Source organism: Vidua chalybeata, chromosome 20 (genome assembly GCF_026979565.1).
Source record: "Vidua chalybeata isolate OUT-0048 chromosome 20, bVidCha1 merged haplotype, whole genome shotgun sequence".
Taxonomy (NCBI): Eukaryota; Metazoa; Chordata; class Aves; order Passeriformes; family Viduidae; genus Vidua; species Vidua chalybeata.
Genome location: NC_071549.1, coordinates 7,527,000 through 7,551,762, shown reverse-complemented (window position 1 = coordinate 7,551,762; position 24,763 = coordinate 7,527,000). Strand labels below are relative to the sequence as shown.

Below are 24,763 nucleotides of genomic sequence, written 5' to 3'. Positions count from 1 at the left end.
TGCAGAGTCTCCACTTCGTGCTGTCACTTGAGTGAAGGCAGGCAAACAGTTCTTGTACTCCCTGGTGGCTCTGACACGGAGCCAGATCTCTTGGAAAGCTGTGCTATGCACAATATTTTCATTATGACTAATACATGGGTTGTTTTGGGGGCTTTTTCCTCTTCCAAAAGGTTAGTAATTTTAGTCCTTCAAGATCTTTCTACTTATGACTTTAACACCAGTTCTTCTGTTTCCTGTGTTCTAGCTGAGTATGATATCAGCCATGGAGAATTAACTTTTTCTCCAGAGTTTAACTGACATTTTTGTTGCTGTTGGTAGCACTGATGAGGATTGAGCTTGATAAACTCAAAACTGATTCCAAGCCAGTTTTTGTTGGTTTCAGTATTTTATTGTCCAGCCTGTGCTTATCTCCCCAGTTCTTGCCCAGATATTTCCCTGTACACTTTATACAATAGTATTGTGGTTTTTTTTTCCTTTCCTTCAAATAAGCACAGAAAATCCACATGGCTGAAACATGTTATGGGGCACTAAGCCAATCTGGCAGCAACACTTCTGCCTTCATGCCCTGCAATTTTAGAAGTTCTTTCCATGGTGGAATTGGGATGGGGAGGGGGGTAATGCAGATGCCAAGGTCAGAGCTGTGGTTTTTCCTCTGGGGGCAGTTGAACAAAGTGTTCTGAGGTTTGTGCTGGTGCCACCAAGTCAAGGATATTCCTCTGCCTGTGAGAGGACAACCTGGAAACATTGGTGAGGAGCCTGCAGGCTCTTGTTATCCATAAACACCTTACACGTGGCTGAGGTTGTTTTTAACCTGTAGTTTGAAATGTGGGTAAAATCTGTGGATGAAATTATTCCCCATGAACCGATTTCCTGCTGAAGTCACTTTCTCTGGGTCACTCTGCCCTTTTGTGCTGAGGGAGAGCTCAGTGATGAGATCAGCAGCCCTGAGATAAGGCTGGAGAGAGCTGAGCAATGATGGAGCTGCCATGTGCTCCCTCCTGAGCCTGAGGAAGTTCTCAGGGTCCTGCACAGCACGAGGCACAGCTGGATCCAAGGAGAGCCTCAGTCTCTCCCCAGGTGTGTGGGAGAGAGTTCACAGCCAGGGATTGTTCCCAATGAATTGTCCCAGCACTTCTCCTGAGGGTGTGCTGGAGGAACAAGCCACTTAACCCCTGTCAGTTTGCAGGAAATGGTTCAGAGATGATAAAAAATTAAACTTTCCAAGGGATGGAATGGAAGTAATGTGGGAATAAGCCTGGCTTGCTGATTTGTTGTCACTCAGCAAAGAAAGTTCCATGAACTGTCAATCCAGACTATGAAAAAGTTAACATACAACTGCTAAAAAGATGCTTTGGCTAGAATTAGAAAAAACAATTAATGCCCACTGTATTTCAATGCTGATTTTTCCCTTAGTTAGTATCTCCTTTGTAAAGCTTGATCTTTAGATTGCTGAGGAACCAGCTGACTTAATAGTTTCCTTTTCCAGTTTGTCAACAAAACCATGCAGTTTTCATGTGAGAATTCAAAGACCGTTCCCCTGATAGGTGGCAAATATTGACAGATAATATGAAAGTCAACTCTCAGATTTAATCGAGTGGCAGAAAATAACAATTCCTAATGAAGGAACTGAGGAGAGGTGATGTGTAGTGGTGGTTTGTGGGTTCTAGGAATCAGATTTCCCCATTGGAATGTGCTCTTACAACAGTTGTAGTGGAAATAACAAAACCTCTCCAAAAGTCATCCAACTCCCAGATGTGCTTCCCAGCATGGTGTGGAAAATAGCAAGGAAGGGCAATCAGAATTTCTTTTATCCCAAAGCCAATTGTAATCGCTTCTAAATGTAGTCTGATTGCTAACTAAGGAAAGATGGGAACAAACAAGTATTGCAGGATTTGTTTGGTTTGTGTTATTTGGAAAATTGTTCCAAGCCTTTTATTGGCAGTGAATCAGAGCCACTTGCAGAGCCATTACTGATCTCACAGTACAGTTGGTACTACTTTTATGAGGTCATTTGAGTGATGATTCCCATCCTTGTGCTGGAATCTGCAGCTGCTTTATCTGTGTGTCTTGTGTAAAGTCCATTTTCTTTCTCATTTTTTCATACTTTCCCTAAATCATCAGCATTTCACCCACCAATGCCCAGATTTCATGAGATTCTGGAGCTGGCTCAGTTACAGCCCCTGAAAGTTTTTCACTTGTGAGATAGATAAATAAGGTGTTACAAGGTTAAGGGGTTTTGCCTGAAAGTCTCCAGTCTGTTATTTCTATTATGTCCCAAAGGCTCCAGACTGTTTGGCAAGAAATTCAAAATGAAAAAACCCAACACAACAAAACCAAACCCAATAACTGCTGCAGAAGATAATGAAAAAAACACCTGAACCAACAGGCATAAAAGAACCTACTCTAAGCAGAGACTGAGATGGAGAAAAACCTCAGACAAAGGTTACGATCCCTCTAAAATTTTTTAAAACCCAAGATATAGCTATGTAATGAGCAGAGGGGCTTTCAATAGAGAGAATTTATTTCTTATAGGAAGATAGGAGAAGTGAGTTTGGGTAACCACTTCCAATCTCCCAGCAGTGCTGAGCTGGAAATCTCTTTGGAAAGTAAAGGTGCAGATTCCTTGTGCCACCCATCCTCCCAAGAAAGAAAAATTGCTGCTCTCCAGAGCACAGGGTCTGATCCAGAGCTGGGTATTTGCACATTAAACACTGTGCTGTGACCTCCAGAAAGGTTTGGTGGGTGAGGCATGGCAGGATCTGTCCTTGCAAACCTTCTGGAATAGGACAAAACAGAGGGAAGGCTGTGGAGGAATATCACAGGCAAGGACACGAACTGGTGGGGCTTTCCTGACTGCAGCCAAGTGGAGGTGAGCACCAGTCCTGATTATTTTGGAAAGCAGGGCACAGGAGGGAAATCCAGCCCAGCAGACAGGAGGTGAGTATTGCTGTTTGCACGAAAAGATCAATGAATTTCTGCAGCAAGTGAAGGAAAAAAAGCTCAGTTCGACGAAACAGCCTTAAGGCAGTGCCCAGGGGAGTTAATGGGAAACAAAGCTGATTTCAGTGCGTGTCCCTCGTGTGTGGAACTGCAGTGCCCCAGCTCTCCTTGAGATGGTGCAGGAGCCTCGCCCTGCCCGGCTGCCGCTCCGTCAGGGACCAGGGACAGCAGAGGAAAGTGCAAATTACAGCTCTTCAGTTTTCAGTTTATTTTCTTTTCAATTGTTTGGAAGAAGTCTCTGAAAACTGGCAACTGCTTACAGCAAAGCTGCTGCTGCTCCAACAATCAGCTACTCTTACTCGCCCCTATTCTGCTTTTCCACCTTTTTTTTTTTTCCTAAATCTGCCACCTAAACTATGGCATTGACCTGTGATTTATGACCTTTTATAAACAAGTTGTGGAGTGCAGGAATGAAGAAATCCTGGATGAAAAACACTGGAAAAAAAAACGTGTTAGAAGTGGAGTGAGGTATTTGAAGTAGTGGTAGGAAGAAAGGAAATTACTTGTTGAGCTTATTGAGGCAGCAAAACGCTTGTAAAGAATTTGTGCTTCAAGCTTTAAAACAAAACTAAACCTTATTTCTTCATTAAAATAATGCAACTATTCAGGATTATTGAAAAGAAATTATTCTTTCCAAGCCCTTTTATTGTGATAATATCCCAGTCCTTCCTATCCTCCTGTAATCTACAGAAATTTATAATTCACTGACTCCCTCAAAACTTTATTGTGTCCATCCTCATCCCCATCCTGTTATTTATATTTATAACAACATCCAGCAAAGCTGTCCCTTCCCAGGAAAGCTCCCCTTCCTTCTGCCTCTGCCTTCATTGGATCCTGCTCGCCAGAACAGATCAGAGCAGGCAAATGTAGCCACCCACCTCTAGGAGGAAAACTGAGCTGCAGCCCTGGTGAAACATAAAGTTTATTTGACTAAAGTGACGCAAAAATTCTTAAAGAGCTGTTTGGCAGCAGATTATCTGGAAATCAGACCATGTGAGGGAGACTGGTGTACAAAAAGCTCCCCAGGATGCTGAGTTGCCCACAGGCTGAGGTAAATGTGGGTGAAGGGGACTCGAGCTTGGATCTCTCCGAGGGCAGCGCTTCGGACCGACCCCGCACGCAGGTACTTTATAATTTTGTCTTTACACAGCGATGTCTGAAGCACTTTTATGAAATTCAGACAGGCACAGAGACAGCTGCTCCTCAGAGCTGCCCCCCTGCAGCAGCAGCAGACGCTGGAGTTTCATTAACTTTCCCTCCTCGTTGCACTCCAGTTATAAAATCTGAAATAAGAGTGACAGGCTAAAATCTGTACTCTGGGTTTTGTTTGTTTTTAAATCAGCTTTAAGGTCTCTGGCAATTTCTAAAACATTTTCCATCTAACAAAGCTTTGGGGGCAAAAAAAGATACATTGATATTAGTTTTAGTTTTCCTTGGGTTTTAAAAACTTCTAGTGCCTTTTATTTCTTTTCTGCTGTTCCATGCTCTGCTCTCTCATGTTCAGGCACTTGTCCAGCAGTTATGAATGTTGGGAGTCAAATGCCTGTAGCAGAACATGTTCTGACAATCTAAACTTTAGAGTTTTGGCAGTCCACATAACTGCATTACAGATGTAAAGTTATTTAAAGCTTACAAAAAAGCATTAAACTATAAGGAAAAATGAAGGAAAGCAGCAGAATCTGAAGGAAAAAGAATAAAAAATAGGCAATTTAGGCTGTTACTTATTTTGAAAGGGTGAAGTGAGCTTTATTAACCATATTAAGTTGTATTTTAAAAGGTAAATGGTTCCAGCACAGTAAATTATTGAACTCTATTGGACAGATTTATTGCAAGTAATAAATCTGAAGAGCATGTCCTATATATTTATAGTCAATCACGTTTACTGAAACCAACTGGTTTGCTGGGTTAGTTCACTAAGAAATGTGGAGTTTAATTAAGGAATGCAATGCAACTGAATATATAAATAGGCAAGGAAAACATGTTTTGATATGCTAAGAAAGCCTGGGGGAAAAGGGATCAGGCATTTAATGGATTTGGATTCTTGAAAATGTTGTGGCATTTTTTTAATGTGGGTTGTCAGACATTTACCAGGGAAGGGCTCAAACGCTTGGGCTGCATCTTCTGATGATTCTGAAGGTGAATTAACCATAATTTTCTTGGAGAATACTTTGCAAACTTCTCATATAGCAAGTGACTGTTGTGACCATTTTCTAATTGGACAGGGTATGATGAATTTCAGATGGTTAAACTAAGAAAAACTACCCCAAATCTAGAATTTAATAACAACACAAAATTATTCCCACACATGGAAATGTGCAGTGTGTTTAAGTTCTTTCCTGCTTTCCTCCATGGAAATCTAAATTGCTGAGTTTTCATGAGTAACAGCCTAAAGAAATATTAATTCTGTGTCTTGATCTCCTTCCTGATGCTCATGTTTGACCTCTTTTCCCAGCCTGTGTGTTTGCAGCTCTGTATCTTATAGAACTGATAGAACACAAGGAGGGATAAATGTGGAATAAATGTTTCATACAGAACTTGAGTAGAACTTGGAGCCTGAATTCAGGGCTGTAATTTGGAGATAGCCATTAACAAATCCCCTTCAGAGAAACATTCTATTACCAAGGGATGGTGCTCCATTTATTTAGTGATGTGTTATGACCCTTCCTTCAAGTTTATATAAATACTTGGAGGAAGAATACAAAAGCAATATCATCATCCCTCCAAGCTTATCTGTTTCCTTGCACTACACACAGACACTCTCAAATTAAAAAAAAAAAAAACAACATTTCCCCTCCTCCCTGTTCTTTAAATGACTGGCACCAGTTTGGCAGCATTCCCACTACAGTACAGTCTTCTCAACAGAATTACAAAGGTAAAAATCTCTCTTTCCTGGTGACTTTTTAATTTCAGACTGAGACAGGGACAAGACTGTGAGGTAGAACTCCCAGTGCAGGTTTGTATTTCCCCCACAGTGCTGCTTTCAGAGGCTCTCTTTCCCCATCTCGCCCATGTCCAGCCTCATCTGGGAATACAGGAGTTAACCTCTCCTTGTGCCACTCTTTGGGAAGCAGCCTTTGAGGGCTTTGAGGGCCATTGTCTCACCAGCAGGGCTTGCTGAGTTCACCCTGCTTTAGTAGGAACGTGAGGGAGCCCTTGGAGCCCTGCTAATATCCATACAAAGGGTCCATTTTGTCACCTGCATGCTCAAAGTTTCCTCTTAAAATACTCCCAGGTCACAGTGCTGTGCCAAACTACCCAACTTTTGTAATGTTTAAAATCATTGGCACTGGGATCCAACCTGTTACAATTCACTGCTCCATTAATTTCAGTGGGTTTTGATCAGTCTTTATTTTGATTCTCTTGAACTAGAAAAGAATTTCTAAAAAAAAAAAATCCCCTGAATAAATCAATTTTCAGTTGTGGAGGGATGGTCTAGATATCAGCTTAGATCTGCTTTACACCTAATGCCCCAATTCTGTGGCTCCCAAGTAGTTTTGATTATCAGGTTTTGAAATCTGAAATACAAGCTGTCACACTTGCTAATGAGCTAAGAGGAAAGGACACTGTGGGTACTCATTTTTTAAAGAAATCAGTAAAAGTGAACACATTCAATGTCAAAAAGCACTAATTCTTTTTAGCACTATGAAACTAAATATGACTTGTGTATGACACACAGCAGGCAAAATTCATCAAAATTGAGAGCAATGCAGTTTAATTGGCTGAAATTTTTATTTTTTAACAAGTCCTCACAGTATGGGGACATGTATTCCGTGATACTTTGATTTAAGGGTTGCTCCTGACCTCTGCAAACTCAGAGGAAAATCACGAAACCTCTCTGGCTCATTTGTGGCTCAGAGGTGAGAACAGGTCCAGGCAAACAGCACAGCCCTCTCCTGCCTGGGGTGAGTGATTCTATCTTGTCATACAAACTTCTTGTTTGATATTTGAGATAAAAGTAATGTCCCTGGACTCTTTCCATTTATGCACGACTGCCTGGGTGAGCTGCAAGGTGTCGTGTGAGTCAGGCAGCTGTAACTTTAACCATCTCAAATTCTTTGTGATAAATGTGAGATTTAGGTCAAGTTAACAGGAATCATCCCAGTGTTTGATTTTCTTTGCCAACACCCTGGGCTGATTCTTCTTGAGGTTCAAAGCTCTTCATTTCCCTGCAAGTGCCTGCATGTGAAGGGGTGGAGGCAGGAGGATGGAGGAGCAGTGGGAGGGAAGGTGGGACCGGAGTTTTCCTGCAGCCCAGCGAGTGCTGCTTCCCCACTTCCATGGAATTAGCACATGAAATAAGAACACCATTTGTGTGAAGTGATATTTGTACAAACCTATACGTTTTTGCAGCTGTGAGGATTAAAATGTGAGGCACAGGGGGTGGGTGAGGGCTGGGGAAGCCTCTGCAGCCCCACCTCAAACTCGGCAACCTCCTGCTGACCCCAGATTTGCCTCCCTTGCAGCATCCGCTCTTTGCCGCACCTCAACCCCATTGCTTTGCTCTCCCAGACACATGAAAAGCCAATTCCTCCTTTAAAAAGTGCCGAGAGCAGGAAAATCCCGTTGTTGTGGTGCTGGGGAGAGTTGTTTACTCTGTGGCAGAGCATGAAAGGCGAGGGATTCCCGCACTGCCAGGAGAGGTCACTGCGAGCCTCCAGAAATAAACAGGAGATGCTCCAACACTCGAGCAGCAGGAACCGGGCTCCAGGCCAGGGATGCTCCTCGAGGATTGCTCTGGTACAGGCGAAAGAGCCGGATTTGTGCATCAAGGAATATGCAGGGATTTTACATCTGCAGTGTTGGTTCAAGTTCATCTCCGTGTGGGAGAGAAATAAATATAATTTAATTAATGTTTGGCTGATGTGAACTGCGTTGGTGGCTGCAGCAACACGTGTGGAAACACAGGTCTTCAGTTGTCCATCCAAATGTTTTCAGCAAAGCTGGGAGAGCTGTGGAGGCCTCCAGGGTCACTCCTCTGTAGTCACCCTTTGCTCAGGGAGGGTGACATTCCCAGGGCTGGCACCTTCCACGTGCTCCTGGAGGGAGCTGCCCTGCAGAACAACCCCAGCTCAGGGCACCAGGGCCTCCCAGAGGAACAAAGTCACGTCTGCCAGGCACAGATCAAAAGGAAACGAAAGCACAGAGCTCTGTCTTCTTCCCTTTTTTATCTCCCCTTTTTCTCCTGCAGCTCATTAGGGCTGATAAGGAGCCAAGGTGCAGTTACGTAACAGCAACCTTTGGGACAGCTCGGGTTGAAAACAGGTAATAAAGTGTTATTTCTGAGATCACTGCTGTCATCACTCAAGCACCTGAATTAGGGATTTGTGCAGAGAAGTGGAGGCTGAGGTGGGCAAAACCCTTCACTATTGGGGTCATTTTCCCCTGGATATCTTCCCTGGTGTCTGAGCACATTTCCCACCCCAAGAGCTCTCTCTGCAGCTCTTTACACTCTTTTTAGTGCTCACAGTGCCTTCAATTTTTTTTTTCTTCATTTGTAGCAAAGCAAAGAAAAATGTACATTCTCCCACAATTTTTATGGTGTAATGAAACAATCTGAAACTGTTCTGTTTGCATGTGCCAACTATGCCCTATGAACTCCACTGTGTAGCCGTGGACTTCATCACTTCCCAGGACAGCTGATGAGCTGTAATTCCCTTTTCAGAAAGAAATAGTTCTGATTTCAGCTGCAGCCTCTGAAAATTCACATGTAATTTTGCACATTTGAGGCTCAAGCTACTGAAAATTCAACCAAAGTATTTCAAATAATGTGATTTTTTTTTTCCCCTGTGGTGTGCAGAAGAACAGGAGGAGTTTAGATCTGGATGGACAATAATCCTGGTTGCCACAGATCTTGGAAATCAACAAATACACTCCTTGACCTCCCCTTAGTAAAGAAAGCACTAAAAATGTGCAGAAATAAAGTGTTTTACAAGCACAGCGAGAGTATAAGCCTCAGGTATGGAAAAATCAGTCCCATGAGATAATGCAGTTAAATCAACATCCTTTACTGTGTTCCCATTTATGGGGAGGTGTAAAGTCCAGAAGGGCTCAGGTTACTTTTCCATATTCCCACCTGGTATTTACCATGCTCTGTACAAGGGGAGGATTGGCTGTGGCCTTCCCTTGCATTTCTATGAGGCCACCAGGGCTGTTTCCATCTCCAGAACCTCTCTTGGGACATTTGGAAGGTTTTGGACTCCAAAGGCATTCAGGTTTTATAGTCCTGCAGGTAAAAGAGAACCTCCTGTTCTTTGCCCTGGTGTTTTTCTCTGGAACTCTGAAGATATTTCAATCTTTGTGGATGATTAATTAATGGCAGTGAAGCACTTGTAAGAATTCACATTAATGATGCACTGTTTGCTGTATGACAAAAAATAAACTCTTTGGGTAGAGACAGAATGTCAACCTGGAGAACTAAAGATTTCTGAAAATTATAAGCAATATTTTCAAGTGAATTTTATCTCAAAACCATCCTCCTGTTTGCTCTGCAGCTCAATAACTTTCCTTCTCTTTTTGCTTGCACTGAGAAATGTTTAGAAAAGGTTTAACAAACTGTCTTTGCAAAAGGTGGAAAGCTGGGAAAAACTTGAGTTTTAATAGCTCTGATAATGAGCAAATTCTAGAAATAAGCAAATCATATCCCTTCTTTGCAATAGTTTTTCTTGCACTTATAAGTGAAATAATGTTTATTTTTTCTGCTAGGATGTGACAATGACATTTACTACCATGATAAAATGTTTTGAAAGGGAAAAATGAGATATAATTTTAATAATTTAATCTTGGCATGGTGTATGTTGTATGATGCTTTGCTAGCAATAAAAAAGAAGGGTTACTGCCCTGGGGAATGTACAGCACAGGGGATCAGCTCCTGTTCCAAGGTTTTCTTGGGTAAAGGCAGCTGGGTGTTTACCTGAACAAATCAGCAGCAAACAAAACACGACCTGCTCACAGAATCACAACTCTGTTATCTTTGTTCTGCAGGAAGTTAATTGTGTTATACTTTATTTCAGGATGGTTTATTTCCCTTGGATTCTGTTTTTAGCACATAAGAAGAGGGCAGAGGAGCCAGGGATCCTCTCAGTGCCTGGTTTTTTTCTTGCTGGCAGTGGGCAGGAGCACAGGAGCAGTGCCCACCATCCTTCCCAGGGCTGAAACCACAGTGTCAGCAGATCCAAACTGAATGAAAGATGCCTTTATTTGCCCAGGGAGTCAGATAAAACCAGGGACAAGTTTTGTCCTTTAGACTCATATGTTAGTTCTTAATGAGAAGAATCAAACTGAAGTTTATGACCTCTTCTTGTTATTGGTGTTGACTGAGCCTCAAAAGTTAGTTGATGCAAAACCATTGAGATTTAAATAGTTTTCTAAAGTGTCATTTAAGCCTTCCACATCTGCTGCTAAACAGAGCAGACACTGTGGGATTTCTGAAAAAAGGTGGTCATGAAATGTAATTTTTCTATCCGTGGTTATCTCATATTTTATTAATGAATTCTTTTTCCCTTCATACTGGGTGAATCTAGAATTTGCCACGAGTGGATGAGTTGCAGGATGAACTTAGGAAAATGAAAATAAAAGTCCCACTAAGCTCTGCCCTCAGTTTGCAAACTGGGAGTCCAGCAGTGTTGAGAGGAGAAGGTGATACCAGAAGACATCAGGACTGTGACTGGGTGTGAGGTGTCCAGCAATGCACAAAGTCCAGCAGGTCCTCCTGAGAGGGTGTGATCCAGGTACACCAGGTTCTGCTGTCAAAGAGGATGATTTCTTCCTGCCACTCTCTGGACAAAATCCCAGATTATCTGCTCCATGATTCACATTGCATGCTGTGATGGTTAATTACCTCTGCATTTTAATCACAGAATCTGCTGACTGTAACTTGAAAATTACCAGCACCAGTAAAGCTTGTAATGGATTTTCAACTCTTTTTTCATTTCTTAGATGGTGCTTGTGCCTTCAATCTGATGGATTTAAGTATGGAAGAGGAATTCTAAAAGTGCTGGGAATAAAGGTGTGGGAAGACAAACCCCAAAGGGACCCTGTGGTGCTGCCTGTCTGCAAGTGACCAGAACAAATCTCAGCAAAAATGGAAAAAAAGACCACAGGCAATGAGACAGAGCCCCTGACTTCCAAGAAAGATGTCTCAGACTGTAGCAAAGGAGAAGATTGTAAAGAGAATGGACTTCTGGTCAGGAACCCTAAATCTGCCCTACGGCTGGTGGAGGATGGCAACAAAGTCCACCCGAGCCAGGGGGATAAAGGGGAGGCAGCTCAGATCTCGAATGGTTTTTCAGGGGTTCAGAGCTCAGTTCCCTGCAATGGAGAGGTGGAGGATGCCCAGGGCACGGCCCCAGCAGCCACCACCACCACCACCACCACCACGTCCACCACCTGTGGGGCTGAGGCTCAGCAGCAGCTGATGGAGCTGGAGGACAGGGAGACCTGGAGTAAAAAAATTGACTTTCTCCTCTCCGTCATTGGATACGCAGTGGATCTGGGAAATGTGTGGAGATTTCCTTATATCTGCTATCAGAATGGAGGAGGTCAGTGTCCACTCATGTTCATTGTTCCTTAGTGCTGAATTTCTTGGTTTATAAATGGATGATTTTTAGTGGCTTTTAAACTATCATGTGTAACAAATGATCGAGAAATTATTCACTGAAAAACCTAACTATTGGGATAAGATAATCACAGAAATGCTGTTTAGCACAGCACAACTAGAAGCTGAGAAGCAGGTGGGTGCAGACCCACACTCCAACAACTCAATCCCTTTCCCAAGGAGCATTTTAACATCTGATAAACTAACATGTCTAAACCAACTCATGAGGAAGGCTGGGTCTTTGACTCACTGACATAAGAGACAAAATACAAATCTAAAATCTAATCAAGGAGATCTTAAAAAGGACTTTCGTCTCTCTGATGTAACAAAGGCATTTTATTGGAGAAATTAATAATTTTATCTGTAGCCTATCTCACAGCTGTGAGAGTCAGTGGAGTCTTGGTGAATCCTGTGTTGCAGAAATGTGAGAAGTTTGGCCTGAGTGTTGCTTCTTGTTCACACTGCTGAGTAGTTACTCTTATGAGAAATCCCACAGTAATTCAGTGGTGTGCTGGCTAGGGAGGGGATATGCATTTTCCCTCAGGGATAAAAGGAACTCCTGTTTATGGAGCGCTGGTACTGTTGGAAGAGAAGTCTGTGAAGAGTTACAATCATCTGCTTTCTCTCTTGCAGGAGCTTTCCTCATTCCTTACACAATCATGGCCCTCTTTGGAGGGATTCCTCTCTTCTATATGGAATTAGCACTAGGACAATACCACAGGAATGGCTGCATTTCCATTTGGAGAAAAATATGTCCTATATTCAAAGGTAACAAAGGGAAATGGAACTTTCTGAATAACTGGAAAATTTTCCTATAAAGGTGACATTTCAGGGGGAAAAAAGAAAATCTCATAAAGCCAAGTAAGACTTGTTCTACACAAGATTTTGGCTTTACAAAGAAGGCTTTCCTAAAACCCCAGGTACACCTGCACATGTGTGTGTACTCTTGTATACACATACAGTAAGCAACTCAAACTGATTAGAGAGAAGCTGACCAAGCCTAAAATGATAAAGAATAAAAGGAACTGTTCTATAGCCTCACTTACTCTGGTTCCCAGAGCTGTAGCTCTGATCTTGTCTATTTACTGAGACTGCAAGGTGCCTATTTCTAAACTGCAGAAATTTAGGGATACATAGAAAATATCTCTTTATAAGAATGTTCTGTCTCCATTAAGGATGCTTTGCTGGAATCAGAGTATTTCTGAAGTCACAAGAAATGCCAGTGTTGTAAACACTTGGGAGGGTGTGTGTTCCTCCTGCAGAGCTGCCTTAGACAAACAGTTGTTGATGTGATAATCAATTCTTTTTCTCTTTTTTTTTTCCTAAAACTTACACTGACTGAATGCAATTATTTCCTGCCTCTCCAGGAATTGGATTTGCCATCTGTATCATAGATCTTTACGTAGCCTCCTACTACAACACCATCATGGCTTGGGCTTTTTACTACCTCATCTCCTCCTTCACGGCGGAGCTGCCCTGGACCAGCTGCACAAACCCCTGGAACACAGGAAACTGCACCAACTACTTCAGCAAGGACAATGTCAGCTGGTCCCTGCACTCCATCTCTCCTGCAGAAGAATTTTATACGTAAGTGCATGTAAGTGAGGATGGTGGTGGTAGCCAGACTGTTGGAACACCAGCAAGGTTTCCCTCAGAGGGCAGCAGGGCTGATTGTTGATGGCACCCTCTTCAAATCACTGGATTTTTGTAGGGGGGTGTAAGCTTAGGGTGCATCCTCTGTGTTTTAGGATCTTCCCAGTCAGTGTCTGCTGTCACTTATCATCACTAGTGTGCTGTTAACATCAAACCTTTAAGTAAAATAAAATGAATCTGAAATGTCATTACTTTGAAAGCTGCTTATCAAGATCTCAAGATTCCTGGTAATGCTCAGCCACAGTATGGGACTGTTAAATGCACATTTAATGTAAGCATTTGTTTAAAAAGTATCTCTGTTGTGTTTTTCTTTCCTCTTGCAGCCGCCAGGTGCTGCAGGTGCACAGGTCCAATGGGCTGGATGACCTGGGGGGCATTAGCTGGCAGCTGACCCTCTGCTTGCTGCTAATCTTCACCATTGTGTACTTCAGCATCTGGAAAGGGGTCAAAACATCTGGCAAGGTGAATGCAAAAGCAAGACACATCAACTTGTCTTGAGGCCGTTCCACCTGAGCCAATTAACTGCCAGGGGATCAGCTCAGGTTGTTTTCATGACAGGATTATGGGCTGATGTATTTGGGGAGCACTCGCTGTACAGTGACTGCTACTCCAAGCAACAGAGAACAAAAATAAGTGACACCACTGTTCTCTGGGCAGGATCAACCCTGCCAGGGGAAGGGTTCAGATGTGCAAACTGCCTGTTTACAGACCTGCAGAGAAGCTCATGTGAAGATGCTATAAATGCTAAGACATACAATATGATTCACTAATTCTTGTTATCCCTGCTAACTTTCTCCCCATGGCAAACGCTCTCACCATGTTCCCCCACAGGTGGTTTGGGTGACTGCCACGTTCCCTTACATCATCCTCTTCATCCTGCTCATGAGAGGTGCAACTTTGCCTGGGGCTTGGAGAGGTGTCCTCTATTACTTGAAACCTAACTGGCAGAAACTCCTGGCCACTGAGGTAAAGAACTTTATAAAAGGGAGATGTGCTTTCAGCCTATCCGTGTGTGTATCACCATAGATGCATAGAGCATGACTGAACAGATGTCTTAGCATGGACTTAAAAGCCTGAGCTCATGCTCTTTCCATAATTATAAAGAATTTTAAAGATTAGAGTTCACCCTCAATTTAGCTTGAACTACAGGCACAGCTCCCATACAGTGGTTGAATAGAATAAGTGGTCTGATTAAAAGAAAACAAGTGACCAAACACTTTTTCACTGGGAAAATGGTGACCAGGCTGACACTGAGTGGGAAGCTGTGAGTGCTCCTGCTCTGCAACAAAATCCTTCCTCTGTGAGAGTCACATAGAAAAGTGAATTTTTTAAACCCTAACAAGTGGTGGAGCTGCAGATTTTTGGCTTAAGGGACAAGTACAGCCCTACAGAATCCACAGCTGCCCCTATTTAAATAGTGCAGGTTACTGGAGCAGAAACTTCTGTCTCCATCCTGTAACAAGCTTTGGCATATGAGCCCACAGACACCAACTAAACCCTGGCCCAGGAACTCATGTGAGTGCCTGTGGAGGAGGAATAAATCAGTCAGGCCTGCAGACACCACCAAAATTTGACAGGAAAGAAGGAATGAGGACAAACTGAGCTAACCAACAAACCCCAGGCCCTCCAGTGTCTGATCCAGCCTTGAACTCTGTGGATGACAAGCAATCCATCAGGCTCAAGGCTGTGCTCACTTCACTGCTTGTGAAAGTGTCTGGTGAGGAGGGTGATGGAAAAACCCCAAAGCAATAAATACTACAAACATGAAGATTAAAAATTTCCAATGTTTGCAAGTCTGCTGCTGCTCAGCTGATATGGAGAGTTTTGAATGAAGAGGAAATGAAAAGACACCAGTCTCTGATAAAGCAGCATCTCCAATAAGGAACCACATCTTCTGAAAAAGCAATAAAGGGCATTGATATTGTATTGGATGTATCTGGAGTGAGGACAGCAGATTGCAATCTGTGTGCTGGGTGATGACAGAGCTCTGTCTGGTGATACAGGACGGCCTCACACGATGGCAGAGAATATTAGAAATGAGTTGTAATGAACTCCATGTTTCAATCAAAAGAGAATAAATGAATGAGGACTTTCACCTTCAGAAAGAGAGCTGATATTGTACTTTAGAACATTACTCATTAGGGCTGTGGCCACTTTTCAAGTACAACATGCTTTTCATAATAAGATCATCACACTTGCATCTGTCACAGCTACAACAAAGCTGAATTGAGCCCCAAGAACCAGAACTGCATCCACACAGTCAAATGGATTTCCATAAATCTAGGAAAAGTCTACATAGCCTGGAGGACACATTGCCAAGCACAGGGCTATTCCACAGCACACAGAGTTTGGAGAAAGATTTGGAAGGCTTCAAAATCACGGGTATAAAGTTCTCTATACACTGCAAAACTTGTGTTAAATTGATTACAGGCAATTGACTGAATTAATCTAAGATGCTGTCAGAAGTGCAACAGCCACAACAGTTCTACACCAAACATTCATATTTCAACAGCTCTCTCAACAGAGTGTCTGTTAGACCAGGACTAGGACATAGGCAGACCAGTGAAACACCCTTTTGTAGACCTAAGTGATATTCTCAATATGCCAAACTCATTCAATTTGTTTCATGTCATTTTTTTCTTGGCCTTCAATATTTTTCAGGTTTGGGTGGATGCAGCAGCTCAGATTTTTTTCTCCCTGGGACCAGGTTTTGGGGTCCTGTTGGCTTATTCCAGCTACAACAAATTCCACAACAACTGCTACCAGTGAGTTCTACCTTATTCTATAAGTAAAATCGAGTTAAAAAATATAACTGTGGGTATTTATGAAAAAGAAACAGGGTGTTGGTGAAAGGCACTAAATTGCCAGACCTATGTACATAGAAATCAGAAGTAAGTGTAACAGAGAAACTGCAATCTCAAGCATTTCTCCTCTGTTACCTATCTTAAAGTAAGATAATTTTTACTAATTTTACAGCAAGAGGTCTAAACTGTAGAAACCTGCCACAACAAAATGGACTAAACCCCTGCCAAAACCATCACACTGTAGTGATTTATCTCAGCAGGCAGTTAGGAAATAACTTCACAGTCTCGAGCAGAAAGGCAATTTATGTTTTTTCCTTGTCACCTGGAAAAAAAATCTATTTCTAACTTCTAAAATAAAATTCTCAATTCTTTAATATTCATGTAGTAATTCCTAGTCTTTTAAAACATCAGGATACAGCCAGCATTCAATCCAGTAGCAGACTGATGTTACAGCACCTGTATGGATTTGAGAAGAAAAAGTAGTCATGGGTTGTTGGGTTTTTTCCCTCTTTCTTTCAAATCTGCTGCTTGTTTTTTCCTTGTATTCCCCTAGTTTTTTTAAGAGTCTGTCTAGATTGTGCACCAAGAGGTTGTAAACCCTTTCTAGCAGGTGCAGATTCCCTGGTGAGAGTTAGGTCTTCTGTTGCAGAGATGCTCTGATCACCAGCACCGTGAACTGCTTGACCAGCTTTGTGTCTGGGTTTGTCATCTTCACCGTGCTGGGGTACATGGCTGAGATGAGGAATGAAGATGTCTCAGAGGTTGCCAAAGACACTGGTAGGTTAACATTTCATACACATCTCAAACTGCTTCAAAGATAGATTATGTTTGTATATGTACTTCTAGATTGAGGGCAGCACAAGTGATGAGAAATATTTAGTATATTATTCAGGATGCTGACTTTATTGGGCACTGTTACACAGTACAGCTAAAACAATTAGCCTGTAAATGCCCCATGTAAAAGCCAGATTGCAGTTTCACAGATGTGGTGGTAGCTGCACATGGCAAAGCAGCCTGGGGGGAGAATTTTCCCCTGGGAGACACCGTGCACAGCCTGTCCTAACAGTGATCCCAATTTCTCTGCTCCAGGACCCAGCCTGCTCTTCATCACCTACGCAGAGGCCATTGCCAACATGCCAGCTTCCACCTTCTTTGCCATCATCTTCTTCCTCATGCTGCTCACGCTGGGGTTGGACAGCACGGTGAGTAGCCAGCAGGGGACACAGCCTGACCCCCTCAGGCACCACAGAAACAGAATTACAAACACTGCACTGGCACTGAGGGGTTTGCAATTGCAGTGCCAGGTGCCTTCTGTAAGACAGCAACTGTTACTCCAATTTTTATCTGAACAGGTTTGAATATAATCAATTATTTGTCACTGTCATGCTGTGACAATTAACAAGACCCTGAAACACAAGCAAAGCACTTGACTTATACATTCCCAGTTGAATGCTTCAATGCTCCTTTCAAACATACTTTCAAGCAGGCAACACTGCCCTCTATTTTCCAGTGATTTTTCCATGCTTTTCAGTTTGCAGGACTAGAGGGAGTGATTACTGGAGTCCTGGATGAATTCCCACACGTCTGGGGCAAACGCAGGGAATTGTTTGTCCTTGGTCTGACCATCGTTTGCTTTTTGGGGTCGCTGGCAACCCTGACATTTGTGAGTATTTCACCCACCCTCAGCCTCCTTCACTGGAAGTTTCCTGCCAATGACACCTTGGAGAGGGTAGTAATTTTTTGAAGAGAGTTTCAAGAAATCAGATTGAACCTCCAGGCTGTTTTCTTTATGCATTAGAAATCTATTACTTGGAATAAATGTGAATGATATTTCACTAGGAAATATGTTGCAAAATGATCCTACTGCAACTCATGATGTGCTACACATCATAAATTATAATTCTCATCAGTCAACTGGCAAACAGCCAATTTTTTACATGGTTTATTTCTTGTTCCCAAAAGCTCCATGTTTAAAAATAACATGAATAGTTATTATAATCTTCACAATGTGTAAAATGTATTTTGAATTTAAAAAAAAAATCTAGTAATGGATTTCCTGGATCTTCCTCATTGTTTCAAGGCAGAAATTATCATTAGTCACATCAAATAGTTCCCATGGGGCTTGTGGATTTCATTCCCACAACAAGCAATTTTTGAATAATGAGTGTAATGATCATAAGGGAAATAGAAAAATACTTGGCTTTCCTGTCATGTTTCACTCCACTTGCTCATTTATGTGTAACTTCCTTCTTATGTGAAGTGTTTGCTGTACAAGGATGCTGAGTTACTCTGTGAGAGGTCTCCTCCTTCGTGGTTCTAGATCCCAAATGGAAAGAAAGCAAAGTAACACTTTATTTATTTGCTGTTCAGTAGCTATGATCCCTGGTGGAGAAAGAAGAGGGCATGCAAAAAGCCATCCTGTAAAATACCCTTTTTTCACTAAAATCCAGCCAGAAGTGCCAGTGGATTTTAGCTTCTCTTCATGGCAACCCTCCAGGTGAGGGGTGGCCACAGTGAGCAGCTCATGAGGGTGTCCCTGGCAGAAACAGCCACAAAGTGACAGAACTGAGTGAATTCCCCACTTGTGAACGTTCTGCTCCAGCCAAAGGCAGTCCCAACCAGCAGCAGGGCAGGATCCTGGGCACGCTGACAGTCTGATCTCTTTTCCAGGGAGGAGCATATGTGGTGAAGCTGTTTGAGGAATACGCCACGGGTCCAGCTGTCCTGACCGTCGTGTTCCTGGAGGCAGTGGCCGTGTCCTGGTTCTATGGTACCTCCAAACACCCCAGCCCAAACTCCTGAGCTCCTGCAGCTCAGCATTGCCTCAGTTTCTGCAGACAAGATCACCCATGTCTCCAGAAAAAGTTTACAAAAGCTTTTTACAAACTCACTGGTAACTAAAGCAGTGAGAATTAGTGTTAATTGCTCTCTGACAGAAGTACACAGGCACCTAAAAGTAACAGGAGGTATAATTCAGAATAATTAAGGCTTTAGTAAAATTAAGAGTTATAGGAACAAAACAGTCTTCTGGGATAGATTCTGAATTTACTTGCTGGGCATAAAAAAGTGTTGAGCATCTACTTAAGAAAATCTTAGATCTGCTGTCATCCCTTTCCTCCCACTTGTCTCCACAGGCATCACCCAGTTTTGCAACGATGTGAAAGAAATGCTGGGCTCTGCCCCAGGCTGGTACTGGCGAGTTTGCTGGGTTGCAATTAGTCCCCTTTTCCTTCTGGTGAGTATTCTTTAAAGCTTTTTCTTTCCAGCACCAAGAAAATTACCCCTGAACAATGCAGCTCCTTCTAAAAGCTTAATTCCAGAATTCTCTTGTGAAGTTCTTCAGTAACAATTTTTCTTAAACCAAAAAGGCTCAATTCGTGAAAAGTCCAATACAATGCTGCAAGGTCTTGTAACCAAATCACAGTTTTAAGGATTTTTGTAGTTTAATTAGCTGAATAAGTCTGGATTCTGAGTAACTCCCCCTCTGCTAAACAAATTTACTTTGTTTTGTTGCCTTATGTTTACCTCAGCAAAATGTAGCAATAAAAGCTGATGAAACATACTGTCAGAGGAGGAAAACCAAGATATGTAAATACACTGTCTCAGCAACTGCTGATGGACAACTTTAGAATAGTCCACTTAAAATTTCCAGCAGTTAATTACAAGCATTATAAATCTATAATTCAGAATTAGAATTACTGTCCCAGTGTTTGGCTTGGCAGTGTTATTAATAACATTTGAACATAAAGTGTTCATTTCCTGATTCAAAATTAGCCCATGCTATCTTTTATTCTGACTGGCCTTAGTGGGAGCAGAGCAGGTCAAGATGGAGTTTATGAAGCACACAATGTAGATTTGACACCTACAGAGTGAATTCCAAACACTTGTAATGATCAAGGCATAATTAACAGACTTAGATTTTATTACCCCTAGAAAGAGAAGTCTATAAATTAAAATGTCACACCACAGTAATTTTTATACTTCTGTCCTCTTTGTAATCCTAAACCAGCAAAATAGAGAGGCACAGGTCTCTGGGGATGTGGTTACCAGGCAGAGCTATTTGTATTCCCTGTGGAAACCCACCTTAAATAAGGAAAGCTCAGGATGTAGGACGTCATTTCTGTACGGAAGTTTTGCTGGTAAATCCTGAGCTTCTGATGATACTCTGGAGAAAACAGTCAGAGACCCTTCCCAGGACAGTCACAAATATTATTCCTGTAATCTTCAACTAAAAGTGTTTGTTGTTTCCTAAGGAATTTTGCAGTCATGAATGATATGCTCAGGAAAATGATCCAACAGCAGTAACTGATCTGACATTTTTTCCTTTTCCTGCTCTAACAGAGAGCAGTGTAGAGTGGAGAGCATCTGCTTTGGGAAGGATCCTTTTGGTCTTTGTTTCATGATTTGTTGTTGATTTGTTTTAAATCTACACTCATGTAATTTAGGACTTTTCTTCAGTGTCAACATATTTTTAATCTTGAGTCCTACTCATTTTCTCTTTTTTTTTCAGTGCTAAGCTGGAACACAAAGTTCCCCCAAGTGTGTGCCATGAAAATCCACATATTCACACTTTGCCCTTTTTCTCTTTCAGTTTGTCACTTGCAGCTTTCTGTCCAACCCTCCTGAGCTGAGGCTTTTTGATTATGATTATCCCTACTGGACCACAGTTGTGGGTTACTGCATAGGAACCTCCTCCATCATCTTCATTCCCATCTACATGGTCTATCGCTTGGTCATCACCCCAGGGACACTTAAGGAGGTATCCCTGATGCTCTCTTGCTTCTGTTTGACTGTTAGGAAGGAGGTGATTCCTAAAAATATCATGACTGGCTGTTCTGTTCCCAAATTCTCACAAATCTCCCCAGTTCTTACTGAGGCCGCTGACAATTTCTTATAAAATGTTACACTGAGTAATTTTTTAAGCTCTGATGAACTGGAGAGTCTTCCTAAAATTCACTCCAGACACTCAAAATCCCTTAGTCAAGCAAATGAGGCAGTGAAAGACTGGTTTCCTGGCGTGTATCTGAAAGAAAAGCTTGTTTTTCTTTCACACATTTAGTAAGACTTCTCTGCCATAAATCTCTAATGACAATACTGAGATTTCTTCTAAGTTTAAATAAATACCAGTTCATAAAGAATATATTTAGTTGGCTCAGGGTATCCCAGTAAACTGCAAAGTCCTAAAGCATTAATATGACATCTGCCAAGCTTTGATTCCAATTATGTTACAAATAATATTTAAAATACTGCTGTGTACTTTCACAGCACTTTCTGTCTTCATACTGCTAACAGAGGCCTGAAACTCTTAAGTAGTTCAAGTAACTCAGTCATACTTTATTATTAATCTCTTTCTAAATGACTGACATGATATGTATTGCCTCTAAAATCAATCAATTTCTAATACTGATTTCTTTCCAACAGCGTATTCTAAAAAGCATTACTCCAGAAACAGCTACAGAAATTCCCTTTGGAGACATCCGCATGAACGCCATATAAGCTGAGCTGGTTCTGGGGGAGGGAAAAGGAGCACAAAATGTCACTTTCCCCCCAGCTCTCCCCCCAAAGAACCACCTTTCCAGCTGAGACAACAAACAGTTTTCCACGGAGGCTGCACCACTGGCACCATTGGGAAAGGTGATGCCTCCAGCACATTAATCCAAGCAATTCAATGACATCTACTGTGCACTTCCAAGCAGGCTGAACTGAGCACTCACTGTGGAACACGAGGGAACACCCCTGCTCCGGGAGTGCCTGCAGCAGCCCCTCCAGGACGAGCAAGGCACGGCAGGATTAGGTGTAGACCCCCAGTGTGTGGCAGTGCTCCTGTATCTCCTCCCTCCGCGTGATCGTTCGTACCGGGCAATGTCGTATTCGCTTCTAAGGTTCTCTACTTGCTTCAACTACATGGGGAAATGCACAAATATTTCTTATAGCCATACATTACTCGAGTAACGCAGGGGTTTATACACTAGGAAAACAAAACCAGGAAGTTCCCTAGGTTTGTGGTGGAGTAGACAGAGGGAGAGGAAAAATGCCGAGCAGCACAGCTCTGCACACATCAGCACACACAGCTGGTAGCACCGGACTCATTTTCATTTCATCTGGTTTGTAGGTGGTAACAATTTCTACTGTTTCTTGCATACAAACAAATTACAAAAAATACTCTTTGTGATGTTTGAGGCTTCACTTCCCTTTAGACCCAATCAAGCCACAAAAATTCATCATGAGTTACTTGACAAGCACTTAAGTTGCCAGCACTTACTGTGCTGTTTCCATAACCAATCATTGTCCTGGCAGAGCTACAGAAACTACAGACCAATGAATCTTTTTGAGTTCTGATGCCAAAAAGTGCTATCTTAAAGATCTCTTTCTCTGCTTCACTTCCCTTTTTTTTACAGTTAATTTCACACCTAAAATTTGCTGGAGCCTGTGGGGTTTTCCTCCTCTTTCCTAGTACAGAAGTAAAATTTAGAATAATCCTTTTGGCTGGCTGACAAAAGTACATTTACAGCTATCCAAACCTACTTTGAAGGTTTAGTAGCTCATACTCTGATGTGACTGCATTGGGTTTTCAAGCTGAAGAAGGAAAGAATTTTTTTTTTTCCTTAGCAAGAAGCTGAGTAGAGTTCAGCAGGATTGATTCTCATCAGAACACTTTATATTAAATTTCAAGGCACTGACACACAAATTAAGCCCCATGTCCATAGTAAGCTCTTTACATGACGTGCACACATGTGCTCCCCAAATGCAGCTGCCCTTCAGCCTGGCTGCACCTGCCCTGGCCCTTGGAGGACACGAGTTCTGCAGTGGGTGCAGACAAACCCAGGAAGGCATCACTCCTGTACAAACTTGCATTGTGTTTCTACTCTGGCACACAGATTATGATGAAAGTAAAATAAAATAGAGGATAAAAGTCTCTTTTGTATCCCTTTGCTAAAGTTGCCAAGGTTCCCTGTGCAGCCAGAGCAGGGGGCATTAAGGAACCTGTTGGAGTTGACCTGGGCATGAAGCACTTGCCAGGTGAGAGGAAAGCAGGGATGCTGTGTTTGCCTTCTGAAAACATTTTCATCACCTCTGCCAAAGTCTTCCCCCTTTGTGTACCTGGAGAAAGGCCTCTTCCACTTCCTCTTCCACTTCTGAGTGGAGGATAATGACTTCTGAGTTCATATAAGTCTCAATCCCAACTTCCAATGAGGAAATAACTTAAGAAGGACAAGGACTGTTCTTTCAGAACTAGGCTCCTGAACTATTTTTAAAAAGGGAATATGTTCTTTAATTGCCACTAGAAAAACACAATAAATCTGTCTTACTGGACAGTTACTGATGTGAAAGTTTTGTAGCTTATGCCTCAAGTGTATTTGAAACCTACTTCCAAAAATTAAATTTTTTGAGTTCATTAACTGAAAAAACACACATGAAATGTCAAGACGAATAAGGTATTTGTACATATCCAACAGCAAAGTGTGGGAAATAAAGGAGAAAACCCCACCCCGTTTCTTTCCTCTTCAGACAGGGGTTCAGCTAACAAAAAAAAAAAATCACAATTTTTAAGACATTGACATAGGATAGACATTGGCTCTCTGGGAGGTTTCAGGGAGATTTCCCAAGAAATATCACATTTTCTAGTGAATTAAGCCAGCCAGGAACCCCTGATAGTAACAAAGCCCTGCAACAGCTGAAATGTGAGACCAATGTGCTCTGAGTCCTGAGACACTGAGAGGATGAAAGCTCTTAGAATAATCTGAAGATACAAAAAGCAATGTAGATTAAAAAGGCTTTTCTCTTCCTGAATAATACAGAGATAAAATACATCCATGTTTTCATTCCATAAATGCTGAACTTGAAAAGCAGTTTAGTTATTACTTTTTCCCCATTATTAATTTTCCTCATTACTTTTTTGTTACATAGTGTACTGGTTCAAATATCTTATTATGGTAAGTTCATTTTTTAGTATTTCTCTTTAGCTGAGTGGTTGAAATATTGAGAAATTGATTCATTTATACACTTTTTTTTTTCCCCTTTTACATACCCATCTGAAAACATGTAAAGCTAACAATATTTATCAGGTAGCTCACCAAGTAGCCATACCTTAAACACTGTTTTTGTACAAAAACTACTTATATTGATACCAAATGATCTGCACTGCAGTTACAAAGTGGTTTGAGGCAAAAAAATTCCTTCTCTTCAGCTCATCTTCCACTCATCTACCATGAGTATATCCTACCCTCTGTTCTGAACAGTGAAAAGGAAGTCATGAAACTGGTAAATTATGACCATCTTTGCCTTTTAAAGAGAATTAAACTGGAGTTTTAGCTGTACAGAACTAAGTATTCCCTCCAACTTGTACATGATGCACCTGTATTAATTTATGCAGCTGTTTAGTTACAAGTGTTGCAAGCTGATTGTAAGTCATCAGTATGTGCCTTGTACTGTAAACTGTTACTGTAATAAATTTAATATTCATAAACCATCTGCAGACGTCTCTTGTGCCTCTCTCTTCTGGGAAGAGCAAAGATAAAAATCTCAATTCTAAGTAACAGCAGAATATCGAGTCCAGTTTACAATGCCAGCAAGGCCTCTGACAAAAAGCAGAGGATTTCCCTCAGTGTTTGAACCCTGGCCCACTGTTAAACACTTTTGTTCCATTCCAACAGAAGAACCAAAGCTCATTATAGTTGTTTACACAGAACAGCAAAACCAAACTGCTCCACAC

At 41.9% G+C, this 24,763-nt stretch overlaps 1 protein-coding gene across 2 annotated transcripts; it reads left to right on the top strand.

Annotated features, from left to right (window-relative positions):
* The first annotated feature begins 3,887 nt into the window (after positions 1-3,887).
* On the top strand, positions 3,888-24,522 carry SLC6A4 (solute carrier family 6 member 4). 2 transcript variants are annotated; one of them, XM_053961162.1, is made up of 15 exons: positions 3,888-4,123; positions 8,189-8,262; positions 10,936-11,537; positions 12,227-12,361; positions 12,961-13,180; positions 13,570-13,708; positions 14,078-14,212; positions 15,908-16,011; positions 16,700-16,827; positions 17,140-17,252; positions 17,582-17,713; positions 18,721-18,820; positions 19,185-19,285; positions 20,642-20,809; positions 21,472-24,522. In XM_053961162.1, exons 3-15 carry the CDS (start codon positions 11,081-11,083, stop codon positions 21,544-21,546), a joined length of 2,007 nt encoding a protein of 668 aa, XP_053817137.1. In that variant the 5' UTR covers positions 3,888-4,123; positions 8,189-8,262; positions 10,936-11,080; the 3' UTR covers positions 21,547-24,522. The 2 variants fall into 2 exon arrangements, with proteins under 2 accessions (XP_053817137.1, XP_053817136.1); XM_053961161.1 differs by lacking the exon at positions 8,189-8,262.
* Positions 24,523-24,763: the final 241 nt, after the last annotated feature.